The following is a 21,751-nucleotide window of genomic DNA, read 5'->3' as shown; positions in this document are numbered from 1 at the left end:
GCTGGCAAAACACTTAAACAGCCATTTCTCATCACTTCTGCAGAAAACTCAGTAAAAGCAGTGGAAGTATCTCTCAGAAAAAATGAGACCCACACACTAGCACTAGGTTTGTAACACACTGTTCAGCTGCAAACAATTGAGAACATTTTCTTACGTTTCTCCAAAGACTTTTCTGCATTTTAGACTACTCAATATCTAACATGCACATGAATTTTTAGCTACAAGACTAGCAGGACTGAATCCTGACCTTAAATGCACAGAGTTAGGAACTACAAATCACATGATAGTCTGCAACTCTCCAAACAGGTCACTGCAGCTGCATTACCAGTACTAGAGACTATATTACCCAATTCAAAATTTGCTAAAAGAGCAAATACTGAAAGGCTCTGTTTACAACTCACAATCTAAACTATTTTAAGACAAACCAAGAAAAATGGATAAGAACAGTGCTTGGGTATGAAAATTCTCACAATACATAAAGGAGCAAAGTCAAGGACACACAAAGATTTAATTTCAACATTTCCTTATGCACACACCTTATGCACTTTTACTCAATGATCCATGTAGAAAGGCTGTGCACTCTCACTACACAGTCTACTTTGTCTGACACACTGCATATCCCTTTCATTCACTGGTACCTCATTTATCTAATAATGGAGAACGTGATAAAGTCATGAAATGCAGCCAGACAACAGTATAAAAAGCCTGAGCCTTTCCCCCCACTTTCCAAATTGTGCATTGTTTTTACTTTCCAAATACTTCAAAGCAATCTGCTACAGATCTAATTTGTCCTGGACTTAACAGGCCCACAACAAGAAGTACCTGGATTTAGCTGAGAATTCCACAAAAAGGCCTACCCTACTGCAAGCATCTAAAAAACCAAAACCAAACCACCCCTTAATCGTGTAAGTCAATAACCCATAACGCAAACCAGCAGTTACTCTACCATCTCAACTTATCTCAAAACTATATGTAGCTCAGTAGTAGTTTGCCTAATCTTCCTCTAACACATTTGTCAGTCTTTTCTCTGGAACCTGTTATCCTCTCCCTTCTGCGCCACCATTGCATTTACAACCATTGTAGCCACAGCAAAACGTCTCAAAGGGCAGCAACTCACAAATGTCAGACTACACTGCTTTAATATTAAACCTGTCTTTTAATGAAAAGGTCAATTTGTAAACCAAAGGCAATTTACACCAAAATGGTTTTTTTGCACTTAGACTTGAAAAAGTAAACCTACAGTTATTATATGAAATGCTTTTCGGGTACTAGCATTTACTAATGACACATGGAATCCCATAAACATTCTATATGCTTTCAAACATACCAAGTGAAAAGTTCACCCAAGAATCAATACACATAGTAATGCATTATGCCATCTTGCTTTCATAAAAGGAAGTTAATGCATTTGCTATGTATGTACCATAGGAAGTATTTTTACTGTTTACCAGTGATTGCGAGTTCCCCTCAACACTGCTGGATTCCATACTAAACACTGCATTAACAGCTCACCTAGTTAATGAGGAAGACTTAACACTACATCTGAAAGGCTGAAACTGTTATCCTGAGAGAAACTGAACATGAAGACTAGAAAGATTAATAGATTTCCTTTAAAATTTCACTTTAATTTTTATATCCTGTTAAGCTGACGTTATGCATTTGGCACACATATTTTAGAGAATTCAAAAGAAAAAAATATTTCCTGCTCTTTTGAACTTAGTTTTCAAAAATGCTTTCCTGAGCGTTTCAAACAGAAGAGAAAAATGAAATGCCTACTTATAAATACATTATAATAATACACACATTGCCTCTCACTGGGCAAAATAGCTGATAAAGTACTATGGACATTAAAAAATGTGTTTGTCAGCACTGGATGCTATGTAGTCAGTGGTGGAGGCTGGAGAACAACACAGTACTGCCACTCCTAAAGCTTTCAAAGCATGTCTTCATGACCAGAGCCCACTCTATAATATTTTGTCATAATTACAAAAAAAAAGGGGGGGGGGGGGGGCAGTAAAACACAGCTGACAAAATGGTCAAGTACTACTGTAGGTCCCATCCTCTCTTTAGTACAGCTTACAGGAACTGTAACTACTACTTTGCAAAGACATTCACAACAAGTTTCTTCCTCCCTCTCCGCCCACTCAGCTCTTCATGCTACCACCTTCCCATATTTCTTCACACAGCCACAGGCAGCAAGGCAGTATGGGCTAAGGTCTCTAAAATTATTGCAACCATGATCAATTTAAGAATGTTTACAGGAGTTCAGCTCCTGGCAAAAGAGAGCCTGGCCAAGAGGAATCAAAGAAGGTTTACAGAGCTGGGCGAAGACTGGTTTCACCGTCATCAGCAATGAGGAACGTTCTTTGAGAAGAGCAGCATTATTACTCCTTTATCTCATATCTGCAAGCCCAAGCCTGGATATGACATGCATAATCAATCAGTGAAGTAATCAGTCAATAGAAATACTATGTCACCAGTGAATAGAAATATTATCTTCTTTCTCCAAAAAGGCACAGACAGGTCTTCTGCAACTTCACATATGGAAGGAAAAATCCCCATTGATGAAAAACACATGTTCAGGACAGAAGGCCACTTCTGCATGGGCTGGATGACTGTTGCTGTCTCAGTGAATGAATGAATGTATGAGGTTGTAGCACTTTAAATGGGGGCTCCTGGCAACCTACTAAACCCTCTCCTACGGCAGGTGACAGGTCTCTTATCACAGGATTAACATATTATGGTGGTTATGTTCAATGAGAGGAATACATACCCTTCTAAGACACAGCTTGAGCTGACATGCATGCACATGGAAACGTAGATGCTAGCAAAGAACGTGCACTACACTTCTAGACTGAAAAGCCATTATTTGTGACCATGCTTGATGGAGTTCAACTATTTGCATGTCAGGCAGAGGGGGATACCTGAAAGTTTGGACCTTGTGATGAAGAGGCAAAAAGCACCACTCCCCTGTCAATAACAGGAGGAAAAAGAAAAAGAAAGGGTGGTAACTAGTCTGTTCATGTCCAAAGTGAGTGTAAAGCAGGAAATGGCCCATATGAAACCTTGCACTTATTTCCCCTTACTTCCCCCTTGCAAAAAAAAAAAAAAAAAAAAAATCTTGCACAGACATGTATCCACATCTGGACACACAGATGGACCTCATCTACAACACGAACTAGACAGATAAGTAGAATGTGCATACCACATAAAATGTGGTATTCAGAAATGCATACTGCAAAATGCTTTAACATTTCGGGATATGAAGTTGTGGCCCTAGACATAAGAACTAAACAAATAACTGGTTTTATACATTTATGTTTCTCAAGTAACAGTGGGAAAAGTTGTCAGATGACTTCCTGAAAGATCTTAAAAAGCTTTTAACACTCAGACTAAGCAACTGCTATCCAGAGCCACATATACTATTTCCATTCAGGGAAGATCAGCCACACAGATTCCATACTGTAACAAATTCAATTTGGCCCATATAGAACAAAAGCGGTTCACTATTCTTGGCTCACAGAACAAGAAATATAACATCAACTTCCAGTATTCACAAATGTATTAACACTAATACTTACAGGCCCGATACCAAAGACTGTCAAACCTCTTTGGCAGCAACTTTAACAAAAGGGAAAACAACATCCAACTTTCCAGCCACTGACTTGATACTGATTTTTCAGAAAAAGGAATGTGCTTCAGGCAAAAAGCACGATATTATTCTGAGATTTCTAAGTTGAAAAATAACAAAAAGAGGAACTCACTGATTTTATATATAAACAAACTCACAAATTAATCTCTGTAAAGAATAAAAATGCACTGAAGAAAAGTACAGTATTAGCAAGTAGAGTTGAAAGAGTAAAGTAAGATCCCATCTTCTTTATTGACTACCTAGACTCCAACAGGTCCAATAACCTTCTCTAGAAAATCCAGTATTTTCCACAAAGGCAAACCTACCAGGTGCAGATTACAAAACCTTTTAAACCTACTATTATTAAATGACTAACTACATTTGGCTTTATATAGACACAACATGTATATACCATTTGCATATTTAAGGAAGTTGAACAATTTCTGAAAACAATGCCTGATTAACTTTCCTGCCTTCCTTTCAGCAGACATGAGCTCTTATTTCAGTGCTTTAGGGCAGAGTGCATTCAAGCAGCAACACACAGATCTCTAATGTGTAATTTGTTATGTAAACTAAACAAGCCTACATTCTATTAAATCACGTGTGCACCAAATACTGAAGTAATAGGGTTTTCTGCTAATATGTATCTTTACACACAATTTTTAATGCACTGTCATACAGTGAAGGAGCTGCAGTGCAGTTCTTTAAGGCTGAACTCAACAACTGAAAGCAGCCGTGTCTGAACTACAGATTATCCGTAATACTTAAAACCCTTAAAACCTACCTAGAGACACAAATATGAACACAGATTCCCCTCAGAACAATGATAAGATGATACTCTACATCGAAGGTTTTTTTTCCACAGATCATAGCTCCTGCGTAACCACATGAAAATTTTAATGCATCTAAGCGAAGGGAAAACTTCTGACAGGGACTGGGGAAGAAACATCTTAAATTAGGTCTGCCTCTGAAGGAACAACAGTCTGAGCTACCATAGAGCTAATCTGTCTTTCCTGAGCTTTGTCAACCGCCTTGTTACTTGTGTGAAGGAGTAAGAAGAGACTACAGGAACTCTGCTTTCTGTCAGTGATGGATGGGACAGAGACTAGTAGCCTCATGCTCAACTGAAGTAAATCGTAACTCCTCCCTTCATCCCAACCTGAAAACTACTGCGGAGGACACAGCACCGAGACTCAGCTCATGTATTATTTTACACTAGCCTTGACTGTCAGGTGCAAAAGTGTTGAGATTCAGTGGCAACAACCCCTTTAACATGCACCAAGTAGAGCCTTGCTTCTTTATGTAAATACAAAGGGTACAACTATGCTTGCTTTCAGATCAGGGGGAATTTTGTATTCAACTGATTCAGACAGCAGAAATAACAATTTGGCACCTACTGCAACTAAATTAGAAGCTGTTGATTGCCCCGAGGATACAAAGCTCCTATGGTGTTTAATCCTGTTTGGATCCCAAGATTTACTCAGTTTGTATCACATGGAAATGTGAACAGGATGCGTGCTGAACCTAAACTTATGGTCAGACCCAGCATTCATAGTAAAAACAAAGCCTGTTGTCATCTGCACTCTTTTGCTCTTATTCTCTGTTCCAAAAGATGTCCAAGACCCTATCTTAATGCAAGAAGGATCTTCTCCCGTATGTTCCAATTATCTGCTACAAAACTCAATTTTTGGAATGGTAGTAATAATACGGCTTAAACTTCTGTGGTAACCATATAATCTCTTAATAGTCTAAAATTGTGACAGCCATTAAATAGAAGAGAATGTGTACAACTTCCCATTCCCATAGGCAGGGTAACCTTTTGTGCAAACAGGCCGAACTCTGCCTGGAATGTGAAACAATAAATTCAACACCATTCTCCTATGATATTTTGATACCCTATAGATCATCATTAAAAACTAGGGCTAACAGTTTTTTAGAAGGGTCTGATGAGGCACAGTATCCATTCCGATATTCTCTCTGACACCATGTAGTAGATATATTCAGCTTTATCAAAATCAAGAAGCGAGATGAAGACTCAGAGTAAAGTTGTATGTTAATTGATAAGGGGTTAACACATTTTAAAAAGTGTAAATTGTTTTAATAAGGAATTTGAAAGATTTTATTGTATAAATAGTCTTTGCCACTAAGTACAATTTCAAGCTCTGTCTAGCTGTCTTAATTAAACAAATCCTTACCAAGGTAGCAACAAAACAATGGCTACTTTTATTTCATATAAACTAATCTACACACAACACAGACCAGCCTTTAAAGATCGGAATTGCTTTTCAGAAAGAGAAAGGACCAATGAAGTACACATTTTCAAAACTTCCTTGCACCTTTTGGCAAGAAACATCCAGTGTCCTGTGATGGCATGTGTAACAGTTAGACCAGTGAACACTCCTTCTGAATACTTCTTTCTCATTGAACCCCAGAATTGCAACTTCAGAATTGGGAAGTAGTTATTTTGAAAAGCACCTCTCTCTCATCTAACTGTAGCCCATAAGCAAACATCTAGGGTGGAAAGGATTGGTCTGATGTAATTAGCAAGAAGCAAGGAAGGACAATTTTTCCGTTGTAACTATCTTCAAGAAAGTAGTAGCTTTTTGATTTGCCATACTTTCATTGCACACTCACACACATACACACACACTTGTTCTCTCTCACACATGCACAATACATGAAAAGTATTGATTTAAATGCTTCAGTTGAGACTCTTCTACACTGAGGCTAAAGAGCAACTCTAGAATAAGGAATAAGATGTATATATTCAAGTATTTTCTCATTATTTCCCCACTGCACTCAGTATATATTTGCTTAATTTTGAAATATTTTTCTACTACTGTCCAGCTCTCAGCTTCTTTTAAAGTCAGGGGATTTTAACCGGTGAATGTAAGGCTGCTTTTCATCATTCATCTGTATGCCTCTTCCAAGCAGAAAAGACAACAGCAAAAGAAAGTCAGGAACACTAGTAACCTCACCATGGAAGCAAAACTAACTAGGAAATAAAATAAAAATTGTAATAATTTTAAACCAAAGTTTTTAGTGAGTTTAAAGTTCTGATAAAAAACAGTAACACAGAACAGCTCAGGATTACAAAATCAAAACAGCTAACTCACCTTCCAGGAGGAATTCCTCTCTTCGTAAGATCTATTCGTACTTTCTCTCCCACATGTCTATAAACCTCTACAATGGCTAGTATGGCAGCATCTCTCACCTGTGAACACAGTTTAAATTGTTAATTTCAGGGTTACAGAAATCAAAACAACATTTGCTAACAACCCACTAAGCTTCCAGTTTCTATCGACCTCCATGCCAACTCATTTCACAGAACAGTTGAAACTGTGAGGATGGAAGGGAAAGGAAATACAACTGTTATTTCAAGATGGTATTTGTTCCAAGTTAGAGCATCTCCAGATGGTAAATGAAAAATCCTAGAAATCACAGCTCTAGAGGGAATTTCTGGGATTGACATAAGAATAATATTTGTGGAAAAAATGTGCTTTATTTAGGCCTCTGCCACAGTAGGGAATACTTTCAAAAGTTAGTCCCTGAACTCAGTCTTGACACTTCATCTTGCTTTCATCTGTTTCTACATGCAGCGAGGCCCTTCTGGAAAACTAAGGACCTGACTGCCCACAAGAGTGGGCCAAAGCGATCAGCATTTTGTTTACTTTCTTCAACAGGAATTACGTGGCATCACGTAAGCACAAGAAAGGGAGTAAGACAAGATAGGGGAAGGGGAAAGAACAGTTAAAGCAAGGAGACAGAGTGCCTCTTTAAAAATTTTAAAACATAGTCATCATAATGAAAACTGCCAAAAATGCATGTTAGTAAATGCCATTATTCTCTATAAAGCATTACTGGAATGACTTTAGCATTGTTCTTTGTAACAGTTCGAACTAAACCCACAATTGCTCTATCAAGATATGAACAACATCTTTAGTAATGATCAACAAACAAGACAAATTAACAGATTTTCTCTAGACTAGAACAATGCTACACTATACAGAGGAGACAAGGACTTTGCTGCACCCAGAAAATAAGCACAAAGACCTATCCTGTTTATTTGCCCATCTCCTACCAATGCTACCTTCTTCCTTACTGTATTCTTAGTCTTTTCTCTCAGACACAACTTCAGATAAATCAAGAGAGATCTTATCCATTTCCATTTGAAGGTTTTCTGAAGTTCATATGTCACCGTTATGAACTACATCTTCATTTTCACCGCAGATGTTTTTGCTTAATTAACTGATTTTAACTACAGTCCTTGCACATGTTCAAATGTCATTTGGGTTCCATTTAGGAAATTATTACACATGATAATGTTATCTTTAGCAAATTTGGCAGACTATTACAGGTCTCATGTAGGGGCTCCTTCTGGAGGCAATTCTTCCTGTCAATATTTCTTTTTTCTTCTCTTTCAACATGTTCTATAAGAAACAACTATTTTCAGCAGTGACTATTTTCAACCTCTGAAGACAAAGCTAAAGGGGTCAGTATATCGCAACGCTGCTGCCTTTGCAACTCTACTTTCATCTTCCAATGGATGGACTGATTCAGAAGAAAATGGGTTTATTGTTTCTCATGGTAGAAAATAATGATCTGTTGTACACAAGCAAGCCTATCGGCTTTTCTTAAATGCCTACATTTATTTTGCTTTCATTCCTCTGTCAAAGTATAGTTGTTGAAGCACCGGTAAGTAATGAAATCCTTACCTGACTATTCGAGTCACCAAACGCGGTACACAGATGTGGTACCAACTTGCTGAGGATTAATGGTTGTGCACCATAACTAAAAAAAAAAAAATTAAAAAATAAGTTAAATGTATTTTTTTACAGAAAAACAGAAAATACTTCATGCAGAAGTGAACTTTTAGCTTAGTATTGATAAAATACAAACTTACATCAATCAAGCTCCGTCTCTTTCTTACTAGTCCTTTGTCTACTTTTAAATAAGACAAAAATGCTATACCTTTAGTCTTTCTTTCAGAAAGCTCACAAGTTAAGTTGTTTGATTTTTCCCATTTATTAATTTAATTGAATCAGACTTCCTAAAGTATTAGGTTCAGAGAAAAATGACATTCAGAAGAAGGATAGAACTGTTACGTCTCCATAGAAACAAAAAGCTTACATGTTTAACGTAGCAATAAGACACAAACACACTCCTTCTCGGGATCGGTAATTCTTGTGTTTAAAACCAACAGCAAGGCGTTCCCAAATGTACTATAAAAACAGAAATAATTGTCTTTGATTACCAGAAGCACAATACAATGTAATTCTAGCCATATTTTATAATTACATTCATAACAGTTGCAAAAACAAAAAAATAAACCAGAAGACAGGTCCACTGGAAAAGTAAAGGTACTTCTCAGATAAAATTAAGTTATAAAATGCACAGTATGGAACACAACACAGATTATTCCTATGCAAAAAACAATTTCTAAAAAACATCCTTCAGAAACCTAGCTGAGTATTTTTATTGTTTGAGAAACAGCTCTTAAAAACATACAGAATTGTTAGTTAACACACACAAAACAAACACTAACATCACAAACTACTGACTCAAGCAGAAGTTGCTATATTCTTTTTGCTTCATATTCTGTTTCCCTGATGACATTTCCTCTCATCCATTTTAGCTCGTCCTTATCCATACTCCTGCTGTCCACTTCTCCCCTACTTTTGCTTTAAATTTATTTCTTCATTTTTTCGATTATTTCTTGCCCATTCATTCTAATTCCTTTGCTTCCATTTTTGTTCTGCTTTCGTTTCTCCTTTTGTGCTGGTGCCGCTTCCTGTAGTACGATTCTCTGGCTCACTAAGCCCTCATTTACCTTCTGGCGCGCTCGTTTTTCAGCGCCTGCCTTCAGTCTCTCCCTCCCCAAGTTTTATCTTTTTACCCCTCCATCTCCTTGTCGTTCCCTAGCTGTGCGTTACGGCGTAAAAAGCGTAAACGTGAAGCTTACGAGACTGGGGATTCTCAGTGGTATCGCGGAGCAGATGCACCGACTCAAACTGCAACTCCCCCAGCTGCAGCGCTGCCATTACAGCCTCCGCCAGCCGGCGAGCATCCGCGGGGAGCGTTGCCTAGCGATGGCTGCACACGGGCAATAGCACATTTTGCAGCCTGGGCACCACCCTCATTCCTACCCTCCCCCCCCCCACCCCCCCCACCCCCCTCCCCGAGGTGGTGCAAACGCAGCGTATGACGATTCCATGCAAATCTGCTAAAATGTATTAGATACAAATTATTGCAACCGTATTCGGCTTTCCAAAAAAAAAACCCCAAAACCCCAAACAAAACCAAAAACCACTCACAAACAGCTACTGATCAACAAAGACAGCGTCAGAGCAAGGAATACTGCTTCCTCTTTATTAATGATGTAGCACACTTCATAGCAGATGTAAAATTTTCCAATTAGAGCCTTGCTTGATCATTTTGTCCCATCTGTGGTTTCTTGTTTGTTTGTTTTATACTTCATTACGTTTAGAGAAAACAAACCTTAGACAAGCAGGATATGGCTTGCCAAAACTGCACAGCTTAACAACAAAGAACAGGATTTTACAGAAGAAAACATCCTTCCAATTAACCCACTGTCCTGGACAAACATGGGAAAAAGGAAGTCGCCTTGCTAGGTGTACAAAAATACAGGTAGAGAGGGAACTGTACAGTACTGAAACAAACAAAGCAGACTGAAAAGAAATTTAGTCTTTCACTAAATTAACCCTACTTTAAGAACTGAATTCTTCTAAACAGAAAATTCAAATGGCTGCTTAGAAATTTCAACTCTCACAACTTGCTAGCAACAGTTGGCGTCAACCTCCCTTTGTCCCATTCATGCATTTAAACCACCTATATTCTTATTCTTATGCTTTCCTACCCACAACCAGCTACATCTAGTTCTTGCTCATAAAAAAAACCCAACCCAAACAAACAAAAAACCCAAACACATCTGAAACAAGAAAAGGGAATTGACAACAGGACAAATTAAATATTCAACAACACACTAGAACAGACAAGATGAGTTGATTGGAAAGAAACTTACAGGATTTATCCCCCCAAAATTATTCCACTCAGCTCTTCCAAAGGGATGTTGCTCTGCAGCAAAGGAAGCCTAGAACTCTGTTTTTCAGTGTTGGAGGCACAGAAAAGACTTCCCTGTTTTGGTCCCTGCTGTGAGGATGATTGATGCTTTTCATCCAATTTTTTAATGAATCATAAGCTGTCCTGAGAGCAGACAACTGAAGCCAGGTTTCTCCCGCTTTAGGGGAGTTACCAGAAGAGCCATACCTTCTCTTACTTACACATGCTGTGCCTTGGACCCCATGAACCTTGTCTTATTTCTGACACTGTGAGTAAGCTTCAAAGGGGATGGAAGCTTCCTTCCATCACCTCAGCGTAGAGTGTAACAACTCTTCAGAAACTGAAAGATGGACCAGTAATCTGAAACTCTTTCACGATGAGGGCCTACCATGGAGCAATCATCACCACATTCTTTATCAGCAATTGTTCAAATGAAGGTGTCTCCAAGATGCTCTGCTGTGCACTTATCCAAATGCTATTACTGTAGAGGTAGTTGTACTTTCAGGTCTGCATGTCAGGTACTTGGGAGCATCTTGGGCACAGGAACATGTCACTCATTAACTACTTGCACTTAGGCATGAAAAAATGCTGCCATGTCTCTTTCTCAATTAATACAATCAAAACTAGATCTCGTGAAAAGGTAAAGGCATGTCTTTGTGGATGACACTACTAGACTTTGATGCTTAAATCCCAGTCAGATCTGTGACCAAATGATGTGAGGAAATGCCTCATATTGGAAGGGAGACAAATATGTTTCTATAGTTGCCTAACATGCTACCTGTTTTTCCTATCAGGCAAACAAAGCAATTGAGAACAATTTTCTCCCTGCAGATCAAGTCTGCAAAATCTTATTCCCTGCGCACAAACATTCAAACCTGTATCTATGAATAAACAAAACCAGGAATTAGCACGCTAAAGAACCTAATTTTCGTTCACAAAAAGTAAGACGTTCCCTATTAACTTCTGCACTTAAGACTCAGAAACAGATTTTCTTCAGAAATTAAAAACTCAAATAATAAGTTCCTACTGACAACCAGGGTCCCCAGAGTTCCAAATAACATCAATACTCAAACAATATAATCCTGTTGAACAATCCTACGTTTTTCAGACTCACAGAGTAGAAATACAAGATTTAGCATTTGGAAACCACATAATGCTAAGAACTGTAAAAAGGTTTGCTTAACTTAAACTTCAACCTAAGACAAGAAGTCAGAGGTCAATTTATCCCCACCTCCGTTTGTCCAAGGTTCACACAGCATGTTTGTCATACATCTAGAAAGCCAGATTTTCTAAGTTAGAATGCATCATCTCAACTGCAGGACTACTCCTACATGTTCAAGTACAAAGCTAATTTTAAAATAAATTCGGAGCTAAATAAACTTATTTATTCTTGTTATGCAAACTCCAACCCAGGAGGATGCTTCCAACATGCTTTAATTAACAAAGTCCTGCCACATGACATGAAAATATCTACTCAGAATTAAGCTACGATACACAAAAACTGCAGAATTGCACTGTGCCAGATTTTTGTCTTTAGCTGAACAATGCATCAGTGTCAATCCATTAAGAATATCTTTAACATTTACACCATTAACAGTCGCCATAACATTGTGACATATTCAAAGTCAAGCTCATGCATAAGTCATAAGCTCACTGGAGGCCTACATCTGAATCTACATTAAGTAATCATACCATGGGTGGTGCTGCTTCGTCCATCAATTTCAATATAAGATTCTGTGCTTGCTCTCGAACTTGGTCTTTGGCATCTCCCATACGATCTATCAAAGGCAGGAGAACTACAGGAGAGGGAAAAAAAAAAGAAAAAAGATTAAACACCTAATGAAGATTTTCTAATACTTAAGGATATTTCCTGAAACAGATTTAAGATACATCTCATTCAAAAATAAAAGCTGATTTTAAATTCGTCAAAATATTTTAAAGTCTCAAATGTATTTCTGAGTATGTTACAAGACTAACAACAAATGCATTGGACTGAAATTGAAGAAAATAGTATCTTCCAACAGGCTAAAAAGAAAGATTGATTCCCATCTTAAAAACTGTATGAATGACTTCAATTTAATCGTCAAAAAGTATGCCAGTAGCTTCTGAATGTCTGGCTTTTCTGAAAAATAATGCTAGGCCTGGTGAGTAGGAAAGAATTGGGATAGGAAAAAAGGACTATTTTAAAATCAGTGGGATTTTGCTGTTTAATTACAAAAATTTTAAAAGTTTTAAATCCTGTTCACACAGTGTATCTTCTGGGAACTCGGCCTTACTTCAGTAAAAGTATCGGTAAAAGTTACTATTTTAAAACAAGTGTCCTCAAATAATATTTAACTAAAATTGCATGATAGCTGATGATTTCACATCCTAAAAATCAGAACTCACTCAAAATGAAAGGACTTGCCAATTCTTTTTGCTTGCTTATCCAGAGAGAAGTTTATAACTACATCTGATAAATTAATGTTACAATTTTTAGGAAAGTTATCTGAACGAACACTTAGATCAGCATTGTACAAGACATCCTGCTATACTGGTTCCCAGTCCTCCATCTGGGGCCTACACACATGCTTTGTGAGATTCTTACCGCCAGTCCTTTCGGTACCAGTTCTTCAAAACGAGGGGTGACGACACTGAATGCGCCACCTTCCCTCAGGAAGTACAACTAACATGGAATTGGCGGAGGTGTCATCTCCCGTGGGACAGTGCTTTTAAAGTTAGTATAAGCATGCAAAACACCACCTAGAAAAAGCAGTGTCACATGCTAACGGTAACATTTACCTGTCAACAGCTCAACCTTCTGCATTAGCTTTTGTTTCTGATCTGATCCACAGTTTTCTAAGAGCTGCAAGTATCTGTCACGTAACCTAGGTGGAACTTATTCAACACAGACCACAATACCCACCCAGCCCATCTTTAGCTACCATTGTCAAGTTTTTGCGTTTTTCATCTATCTTCTCTTCCCTTTCTCCTCTGAATAAATTATTACAGGTACTTTCATTTTACAGTTTGAAGATAAGCGTTTCAGGTTTTTCGGTTTGGGTTTGTTGTTGTTGTTTTGTTGGTGTGGGGTGTTGGTTTTTTGTTTTGGTTTGGTTTTTTGAGGGGTGTTTTTGTTTTGTTTGGTGGTTTGGTTTTGGTCTTTTTTCCATTTTGTAAGCACAGAAGAAACATCCAGAACTCAAGAAGTGATTTCTGGGAGTACACAGCTGACCCCTCCCGTAAACTTCCAATCACTCATATACTTACTGATTACATCTTTCTTCCCAACTGTACTTTTTATGACTATTTTCAGCACTTCTAAACTGACCTTTTACCCGTACCATACGTTACTGGTGAGGTCTACTACATTAATCTGACTTGGGCAGCTGAAGGCAACTCTAGCTTTACAGAGAGGGAAACAAACACAGCCACTGAGAAGCTGTTCCAGCAGAGGGAAACACAGCGAGTGCTAGTCCTGCGGGAACACGGCTCCTTTGTGACTAATTAGCACACTGAGTCAGTTGACGGAGCTGCAGATACCAGGGCTCCGCTCAAATCACTAAGGCAAGCACAGAGAACAGCTACTGGAAGCCGCTGAACAGAGATGAGGTCACCGAGTTAAACTAAGCTGTGACACAGCCTGCAGATTTCAGTGCACATAGCTACTGAACACGCCAGCCTTTGTCACTCGCGGAGCTCTGACAGAGGGACAAACTGCTGTGGGAGCTGTTAAAGGGCCCAAATATCTGCAGGCTTGACTTTTTTCCCCCTAAATGTCAAGTTTCTGTAGGACCCCATATAAGGCATGATATATTCTGGCTGCATAAGACAAATTAAATTAGGCTGTTGAATGCTGGCAACCACCAGCTGGTTTTCAGTTTGGTAGTTCATCTTTTCTGTCAGAATAAGCTCCAATAGGAAATTATTTGAAGTTGGTTGCCCATTGATGAAGTTTCAGAACGCTCAACCAGAAGATCTCCACCAAACATATTTCAATTTGAATTCCTAATGCCTTCATCACTTTTTCTCCAAATGTTAGACACATCTAGGAACAGCTATAGTGAAAAATAGCTGAATTGTGTTAGTTGTCCTTTCTATGAAAGAGTGGGAAACACATCTCCCTACCTAAAAATTCTGACAACATTTGAGACACTCAGGTCCATCCCAGCATCCTGTTGTGCTGATCACCCTTCTCTTTTCCCTACTCCAAGCCTCCTGGCCTCCCCTTGCTCCTCTCTAGTCCTGCCCAGCCGAAATCACAGTGCACAAGAAACTTTGAGTTCTCATAAGAAACCTCACCTAAGCCCAAAGCAGCAATTACAGCTGGGCGTCAGAGATGACAGTACAACACAGGCTTTTGCTCTACATCACGATAAGCCAGTGCTGTCACTAGAAAGCAGCAGCTTTGCCTACTCACTACCCCAACCACTGTTCCCCCCTCACAGCCCATATCACCGCTTGTACTAGTATTTGTCTGCTTACAATGTGAACTGAAGACATACTCAGACATTCAAGATGATACACACATGTCAATCAAAAGCACAAGCTAAGAGGTATGTTGCAACTGAGCCAACAGGAACAGCCTGTGGAGGTTTTGGCACCTTAGGAAGTATCTACTGGGTGTCTGTGCACTAAGATTTTACAAAAAGATTTTTACCTTGGCCGGCTTTAGGCAGGTTTCCATCCCTACCAGGAACAGCTGAAGTCATACTTGGAATACAAGGGCACCCTTTAGCAAAAATCAAGTCTCTGCTTTAGAAGATTAAAGCACTACTACATCCCAAAGAACGGATGACCACAAAATACATTGCTAAGAACAATGCTTCCCCCCCGCCCCCAACTTCATTCCAAATACAACTGAACAATCATTTTGGCTGATACTTTTCCTTTAAGTTTTATATGCTTTCTCATCAGCATTATCAAACTAGCGTCCTTCTTTATGCTGCAGTGCAAATATATGCATTTGGTCGTTTCTGGCATCAGTCTGCAAACTAAACAATCTCAAATAGATGTTGGAGTTAAATGAAAGGTGAGGAAGGAGAAGTAGGACCATGCATGAAGGCAGTATTCAAAGTGGTAGTCTCCTAACAAGTTACCCAGTGAAGTACGTAATTTGTTCACATTCAGTATGGATTCACACATTCCTACTGTTTTATATTAACCTTATCTGTCTTACTTCCTCTGTTGCCTAGTTTCTTTAACTATTTCAAAGGGATTTTGGAAAACCTAATAACATATGACAACTTTCTTCCTTTTATTTATTTCTGCTGATATGCAGAGAAACATTACACTAAATTTAGGGGACACTGATTCCCTTTGCAGTTGCTGGTTATTTTTTGCAGAGCCAAGGAGCACTATATCCCATTCAATTTGCCTTTTCGACAGATGTTAGCATACTGTCAAAGTTTCCTATCACTACCAGCCACTCCTGAGTTTTTACCGTTCGGATTTCTACGTTGTTACACCACGATTTTACAGGTTTTGGTTACTGAAGAACACTTAGAAGTGTTAGTAAAAATATTTTACAGCACACATTAATTCTACCAGATCTACATCAAACTGACCTGCTATTTATATCTGAGCTGCTATTTATGTCTTTTTCCTTTCTATTACATCCCTAACAGAGCTTATTATCCCATTGGTTTCTTTTCCAGTGTTTGTCTTCCTTCTCTTGGCTCAGTAAAGCTAAATAAATTTTCATCTATACAAATTCACATAATCATTTTATCACCACTAGTTGGACAGTAGATGCAAGAGTTAAGGCCAAAACCAGCCTGGAGAGTCAGAGTACAGCCTTGAGAGATTAAATATTTATTTCCTCTACCAGGACTGAAGATTATAAACAAGTAAATCACAGAAGGCAGTGCCTAGAATGGCACCCAATATATTTTTAAAAATCCTGAGCAGCTTAACTGTATGGCCCCCTGCAGCAAAGAATGTCACAGGTAGCACAAACAATTTCCTTTTGTTAAACTTTAACAAGAGTTCCTTCTGTTATGACACAAATATGGAGCTTTTCAGTTTGTCTTACTGTTCACAGCTCCCTCTCTATTCCTCCTCTCCTGACCACTTATACCTGCTCTAAGTGCCCATTTTATGTATGCCCTCTCACGCCAACCCATTTTGATGAACCAACTTTAGATAGTCCATGTCTGCTCTACTGCAAAGACTTACAGAAAAGCATTAAGCAAATAAGCATCTTTACCAAGGAAACAACATCAGTGTTGGCAAAAATTCTGTTACTAAAAAGTCTAACTTCTTGTCTTAGACATTAAAAGAAAAGGCTTTGAGGACAGGGATAGATGTAACCTAGGCAGCAGTATCTTTCTAGTTTTCTCAGAAACCTTGCCAGCTCAGGCAACAGCATTAAACAGCTGCCATTAGAAAGGAGGGAGGGAAACAGCTGCCTCTGCAATTAGAGCAATCTCTGTTCTTCTGGGTAAGATGCACAGGAGAGAAAGGAATCCCACAGAGGCTCCTACAGGGCCAGCAGTAGGGCCGGTCTGACAGACCCACATGGCCAAGGGCTACTTCTAAGCAAAGAATCATTAGCAGGCTTGTAGAGAGGGCCTCACTGCTCCCCTCCTCAAGATAAAGTCCAGTCCACAGTAAGTTTCATCAAAAGCCGTCTCAGACATTAATGTGCTTCTTTGGGTCTCTCCAGGAGCCAACTAAGAAAAGCATTAATGGGATTAATGAGATATACTCTTCATCACCAGTAGTGGAGGGAAAAAAAACAAACACTTTTTTTTTTTTTTTTTATATGATACATCCATGAATCTATCGGGGTCTCAGTCTCAGGAAACATGAGAAGAGAGCCTTCAAGTCCAAAGAGTTTCAAGAGGTGTATTAGACCAGTAAGAAAACCAGAAGGTAGAGAACAAATGTTCATGTCACCTTCTGAAATTTTTTGGCTCTAGGCTAGGTTTTTACAGAATTAGGATTAATTAGAACCAAACAGAAACCAAGGAAGGCTAGGATTTCTCTACTCTTATTTAATGGCACTGCATTTCTAGGTGTCATACAGTGAAGTGTCCACAGACAGCAAGCACATGGTACTCTAAATCACAGCCTATCACTCAACTATGAATCACTTCAGGTAAAATTCATTCCTACTACTAATAAATTCCAGTGCTAGCCATCCAGGACGTAAAAAGCTTTAAAAGGCTGTACAGATTTTTATTCATTTTTTTTTTTTACTAAAGCTTTAGAGAATCTGTCACCAAGATGAAAAAAGTCACAGCTTAAATCAGCTGTGACCATTAGCTATGATCATTAACTATAGAGGGAACCAAAGAAAATTTAAGGATTTTCTGAGATGTTGCAGGAAATTCCTCTTTTTGTTAGATTTGAAAATATAAAAGCAACTCAAAATATCTATTCTGAAAAAAAAAAACCCAAAACCAGAGTCTCCTCTAAAAGCCTTTTCGAAAAAGTCTGAAATAGTCAGCATTTCATTGTTTAAGAAAATCCTACAACACATATCTAGCACAGCTTTTCCTGAGGTCAAGAAGCAATAAAATGAAAAGGCAATATCAGACGAAACACCTGACTTGCATTTAGATGCAACAAGGTATCTTTGAGACAAGACTTCTCTCACATAAATAGAAAAGCTTGCTTTACATTATCTGAGCAATTCAATTTCTTGAATTATTTGATTTAATTTCAAAGTTTTCTCTAACATCTGAGGTTGGCCATACTTCAAGCAAAGACATGGGCCAGATGATCCTGAATGTCCCTTCCAACCTAAATTATTCCAGGTTTTATGTTTAGGTGTTCTGCAAGCATTTGTAATCTGGAATCCTACAACACACAGTACCATTAGTCTCAACATCTAAATAAAATTAATAAAAATGAAAAATAAGAATAAAAATCAGTCAGTCCCTAAAACCTGAAGATCCAATATTTTTCAACATGCTATATATCCATGGTAGTTCATGCTAAAACAGTTCTTGGTTTTCATGGTGTTGAGGAAAGCATTTCTCCATACATCATTAAAACCACTGATTGAAGAGTCACATCTTGATTAAACTGTGCTTTTAAGTCTTTTCCATCCAAAAATTTCAATCATTAAGCAGGAGAAAAAGCAAAAATTAAGAACTTGGGTGTCGCTTATCTAAAGGCAGTCTTACTCAAACAAATATTTCCAAATTCTTGTACCAAATGCTTTTAATCCAAATTCACTCAAAAAATTAATGCACATTGCAAGTCCTTACAACTGATTTAAAATAAATCAGGCAACATACTTGCATGCTTAATTATGACAATAAATTTGAAAGAGCATTTAAATTATTCTGAAGAGTCTAATTTAAAGGTTCTTCCATCACTTCTAGAAGCCACCTGGGAAAGAATTTAAACACTTCAAATTGGTTTCACATCTTAGTATATGGCATTACAACTATCTTTCAAAATTATTTTTGCCCACTGGTTTCTTTTTACAGTAAGAAGAATTTGAAACTGCTGTTACACATATACACACATCTACATATGGGGGGTTTGTGTGTAAAATGTATATCTATATTCAGACTTAAACATATGTACATATATAAATATAACGTGTATTTGGTCTTTTTTAAGTGTCAAGTATCTTTCCTTTAATTTGCAGATAACTAAAATATATTTTGCAACATCTTGTAAGGTTGTATGTGAAAGTGAATGACAATATAATTATATCATAGACTAATGGACAGTTCAATATATGCAGAGAAATATGTTATAACACCACATTAAAACTGAAATAGATTCCATATACCTTTATTATACTTTTTCTTTTCCCATTCCTTTGACAATAACAAGAAGGCAAAATAACATTCACTCATTTTAGAAAACGAAACTACAAGTATGATTAGAGATTTTTCCCAGAAACTCTATCATCCAGTCACAATTGCCCATAATTCTAATATTCTCTTTTATTTCTGATACATAATATTTTAATAATTAATGCCATCACCTGGGAAAAGAGATTGTGACAGGGTAATTAGGTACTCTTACATAATCTCTTTTAATCACAGAACAGGCAGTAGTTTTAAATACTGAAAGATCTAACACTCAAACACTCCTTCATCTGCTTTATTTTTTCCAGAATATAGCCACATAGTCTTATGAACTAACACATACCCTGATATTTATTGCTTGCAAAGTATTTTCAAGCATCTTCACTGGAAGTACTAAAAAAGAGATTCCAAATTTGTGTGTCCAAGTTCCCAGAACACTGAGGCCAGCTGCAGAGAGCGTGCAATGTGTTTAATCATAAAAGGGTAACAACTTGGAAGAAAGTTACTGCAACATTAGATTGTTGCCTAGGAAACTGAATTAAGTCTCTTATCAGGCATTATATTTCAATACAAAGATCACTAACATGCTCTTCAGAATATTGGAAAGCATCTGTCCTACAACTATTGTATTGATTTTGCCCAAATCTAATTTACGGCATATATGTAGGCTGTAAAGATGGAAATAATAATAAAGCATTCGTGTTTTTTACGTCTTAGCAAAAAGCTCGTAATGCTTATGGGGGTGAATATCCAGTCACATTAGTTATTTTTCTCTGCACTTAAAGAAATCTATCCCCGTCATAATTGAACAGGAAATTAAACAGAGGGGGACAAAAAAATGTTTTGCCATGTTATAGTTGAGTAATACACTATTATACTTCCATCATTTACTGAATTCTGAATCATGAATAAAAACATCTCAGGGTCACCAAAATGTAATGCTCTTGAAGACAAAAATACATTTAAGGTTCCAGGTATTTTATGACAAAATACAGCTATAAAAGTGAAACTTCACCTAGAAAATAGGATTTATTGTATTTTTAAAAAGGCAGAAGACAGAGGAGGTAGGTATTTTACATATACATCTTCCTTCGCTATATTTATGGTGCAATCCTGATCTTCAGCAAGAATGCAAGTACCTACAATAACTTACTGCAATAAACGAGAAGTTAACTATATTTTGAATATTTCAAAGTAATAATTAAATTGCCTGGAAAAGTTCTATTATGCTTGCCTTCGAAAAATAATATACTCGTATTTATTTGACCAAAACATAAGAAAGTAAATGCCTACCATAAAAAAATACTACTAAGACTTCCTGTGGGGCTGCAACAACCTCGTTACTTAGTTGAAGTATTTTGCTCCAAATTTCCCAACATTTTCAGGCTTGATACCATGATCTTTATTTTCTCCTCATATCACCTTTATGAACTACAAATTTGCAACACATGATTAACCACCTTATTAACTATGTTCACATCAAACAATGACCTAACTGGACATAAACAAGATAAAAAAAAAAATGCTAAAATGGCAGTTTGCATAGAATAGTTGATTCTTCTCAAATGCATAACTATGGAAACTTTGTAGAAGTTTCAGAGGGGAATGAAAAAAGCTTATTTTTTCCTACTTCTAAGCAATTTTCATCCTCCAGATGTAACAAAGAGGTTACATCTAAAACCTGCACTAAAAGTACTCCCACAGCATTCTCCTGGAGAAACTGGCTGCTCATGGCTTGGATGGGCATACTCTTCGCTAGGTTAAAAACTGGCTGGATGGCCGGGCTGAAAGAGTTGCGGTGAATGGAGTTAAATCCAGTTGGCGGCCGGTCACAAGTGGTGTTCCCCAGGCCCTGCACTTGGGTCACAACAACCCCATGCAATGCTACAGGCTTGGGGAAGAGTGGCTGGAAAGCTGCCTGCTGGAAAAGGACCTGGGGGTGTTGGTCGACAGCTGGCTGAATATGAGCCAGCAGTGTGCCCAGGTGGCCAAGGCGGCCAATAGCATCCTGGCTTGTATCGGAAACAGTGTGGCCAGCAGGACTAGGGAAGTGATTTTTGTCCCCCTGTACTCAGCACTCGTGAGGCCGCACCTCGAATAATGTGTTCAGTTTTGGGCCCCTCACTACAAGAAAGACATTGAGGTGCTGGAGCGTGTCCAAAGAAGGGCAACAAAGCTGGTGAAGGGTCTAGAGCACAAGTCCTATGAGGAGTGGCTGAGGGAACTGGGGTGGTTTAGCCTGGAGAAAAGGAGGCTCAGGGGAGACCTTATCGCTCTCTACAAC

The 21,751-nt window shown here is 38.1% G+C and overlaps 1 protein-coding gene across 21 annotated transcripts in view; it reads right to left on the bottom strand.

The window, feature by feature from the left end:
* CLASP2 (cytoplasmic linker associated protein 2) overlaps positions 1-21,751 on the bottom strand; it is a 149,148-nt gene that overhangs the window by 111,379 nt on the left and 16,018 nt on the right. For all 21 annotated transcript variants that reach the window (XM_050891757.1, XM_050891768.1, XM_050891764.1 and 18 more), the window contains exons 3-6: positions 12,404-12,507; positions 8,762-8,853; positions 8,347-8,422; positions 6,748-6,845 (exon numbers count right to left, since the gene is read on the bottom strand). In XM_050891757.1, the coding sequence (XP_050747714.1) occupies positions 6,748-6,845; positions 8,347-8,422; positions 8,762-8,853; positions 12,404-12,507 (370 nt within the window). The remainder of the gene's footprint in view (positions 1-6,747; positions 6,846-8,346; positions 8,423-8,761; positions 8,854-12,403; positions 12,508-21,751) is intronic.

Source organism: Gymnogyps californianus, chromosome 2 (assembly GCF_018139145.2).
Source record: "Gymnogyps californianus isolate 813 chromosome 2, ASM1813914v2, whole genome shotgun sequence".
NCBI lineage: Eukaryota > Metazoa > Chordata > Aves > Accipitriformes > Cathartidae > Gymnogyps > Gymnogyps californianus.
This window is presented reverse-complemented; position numbering and strand designations above follow the sequence as displayed.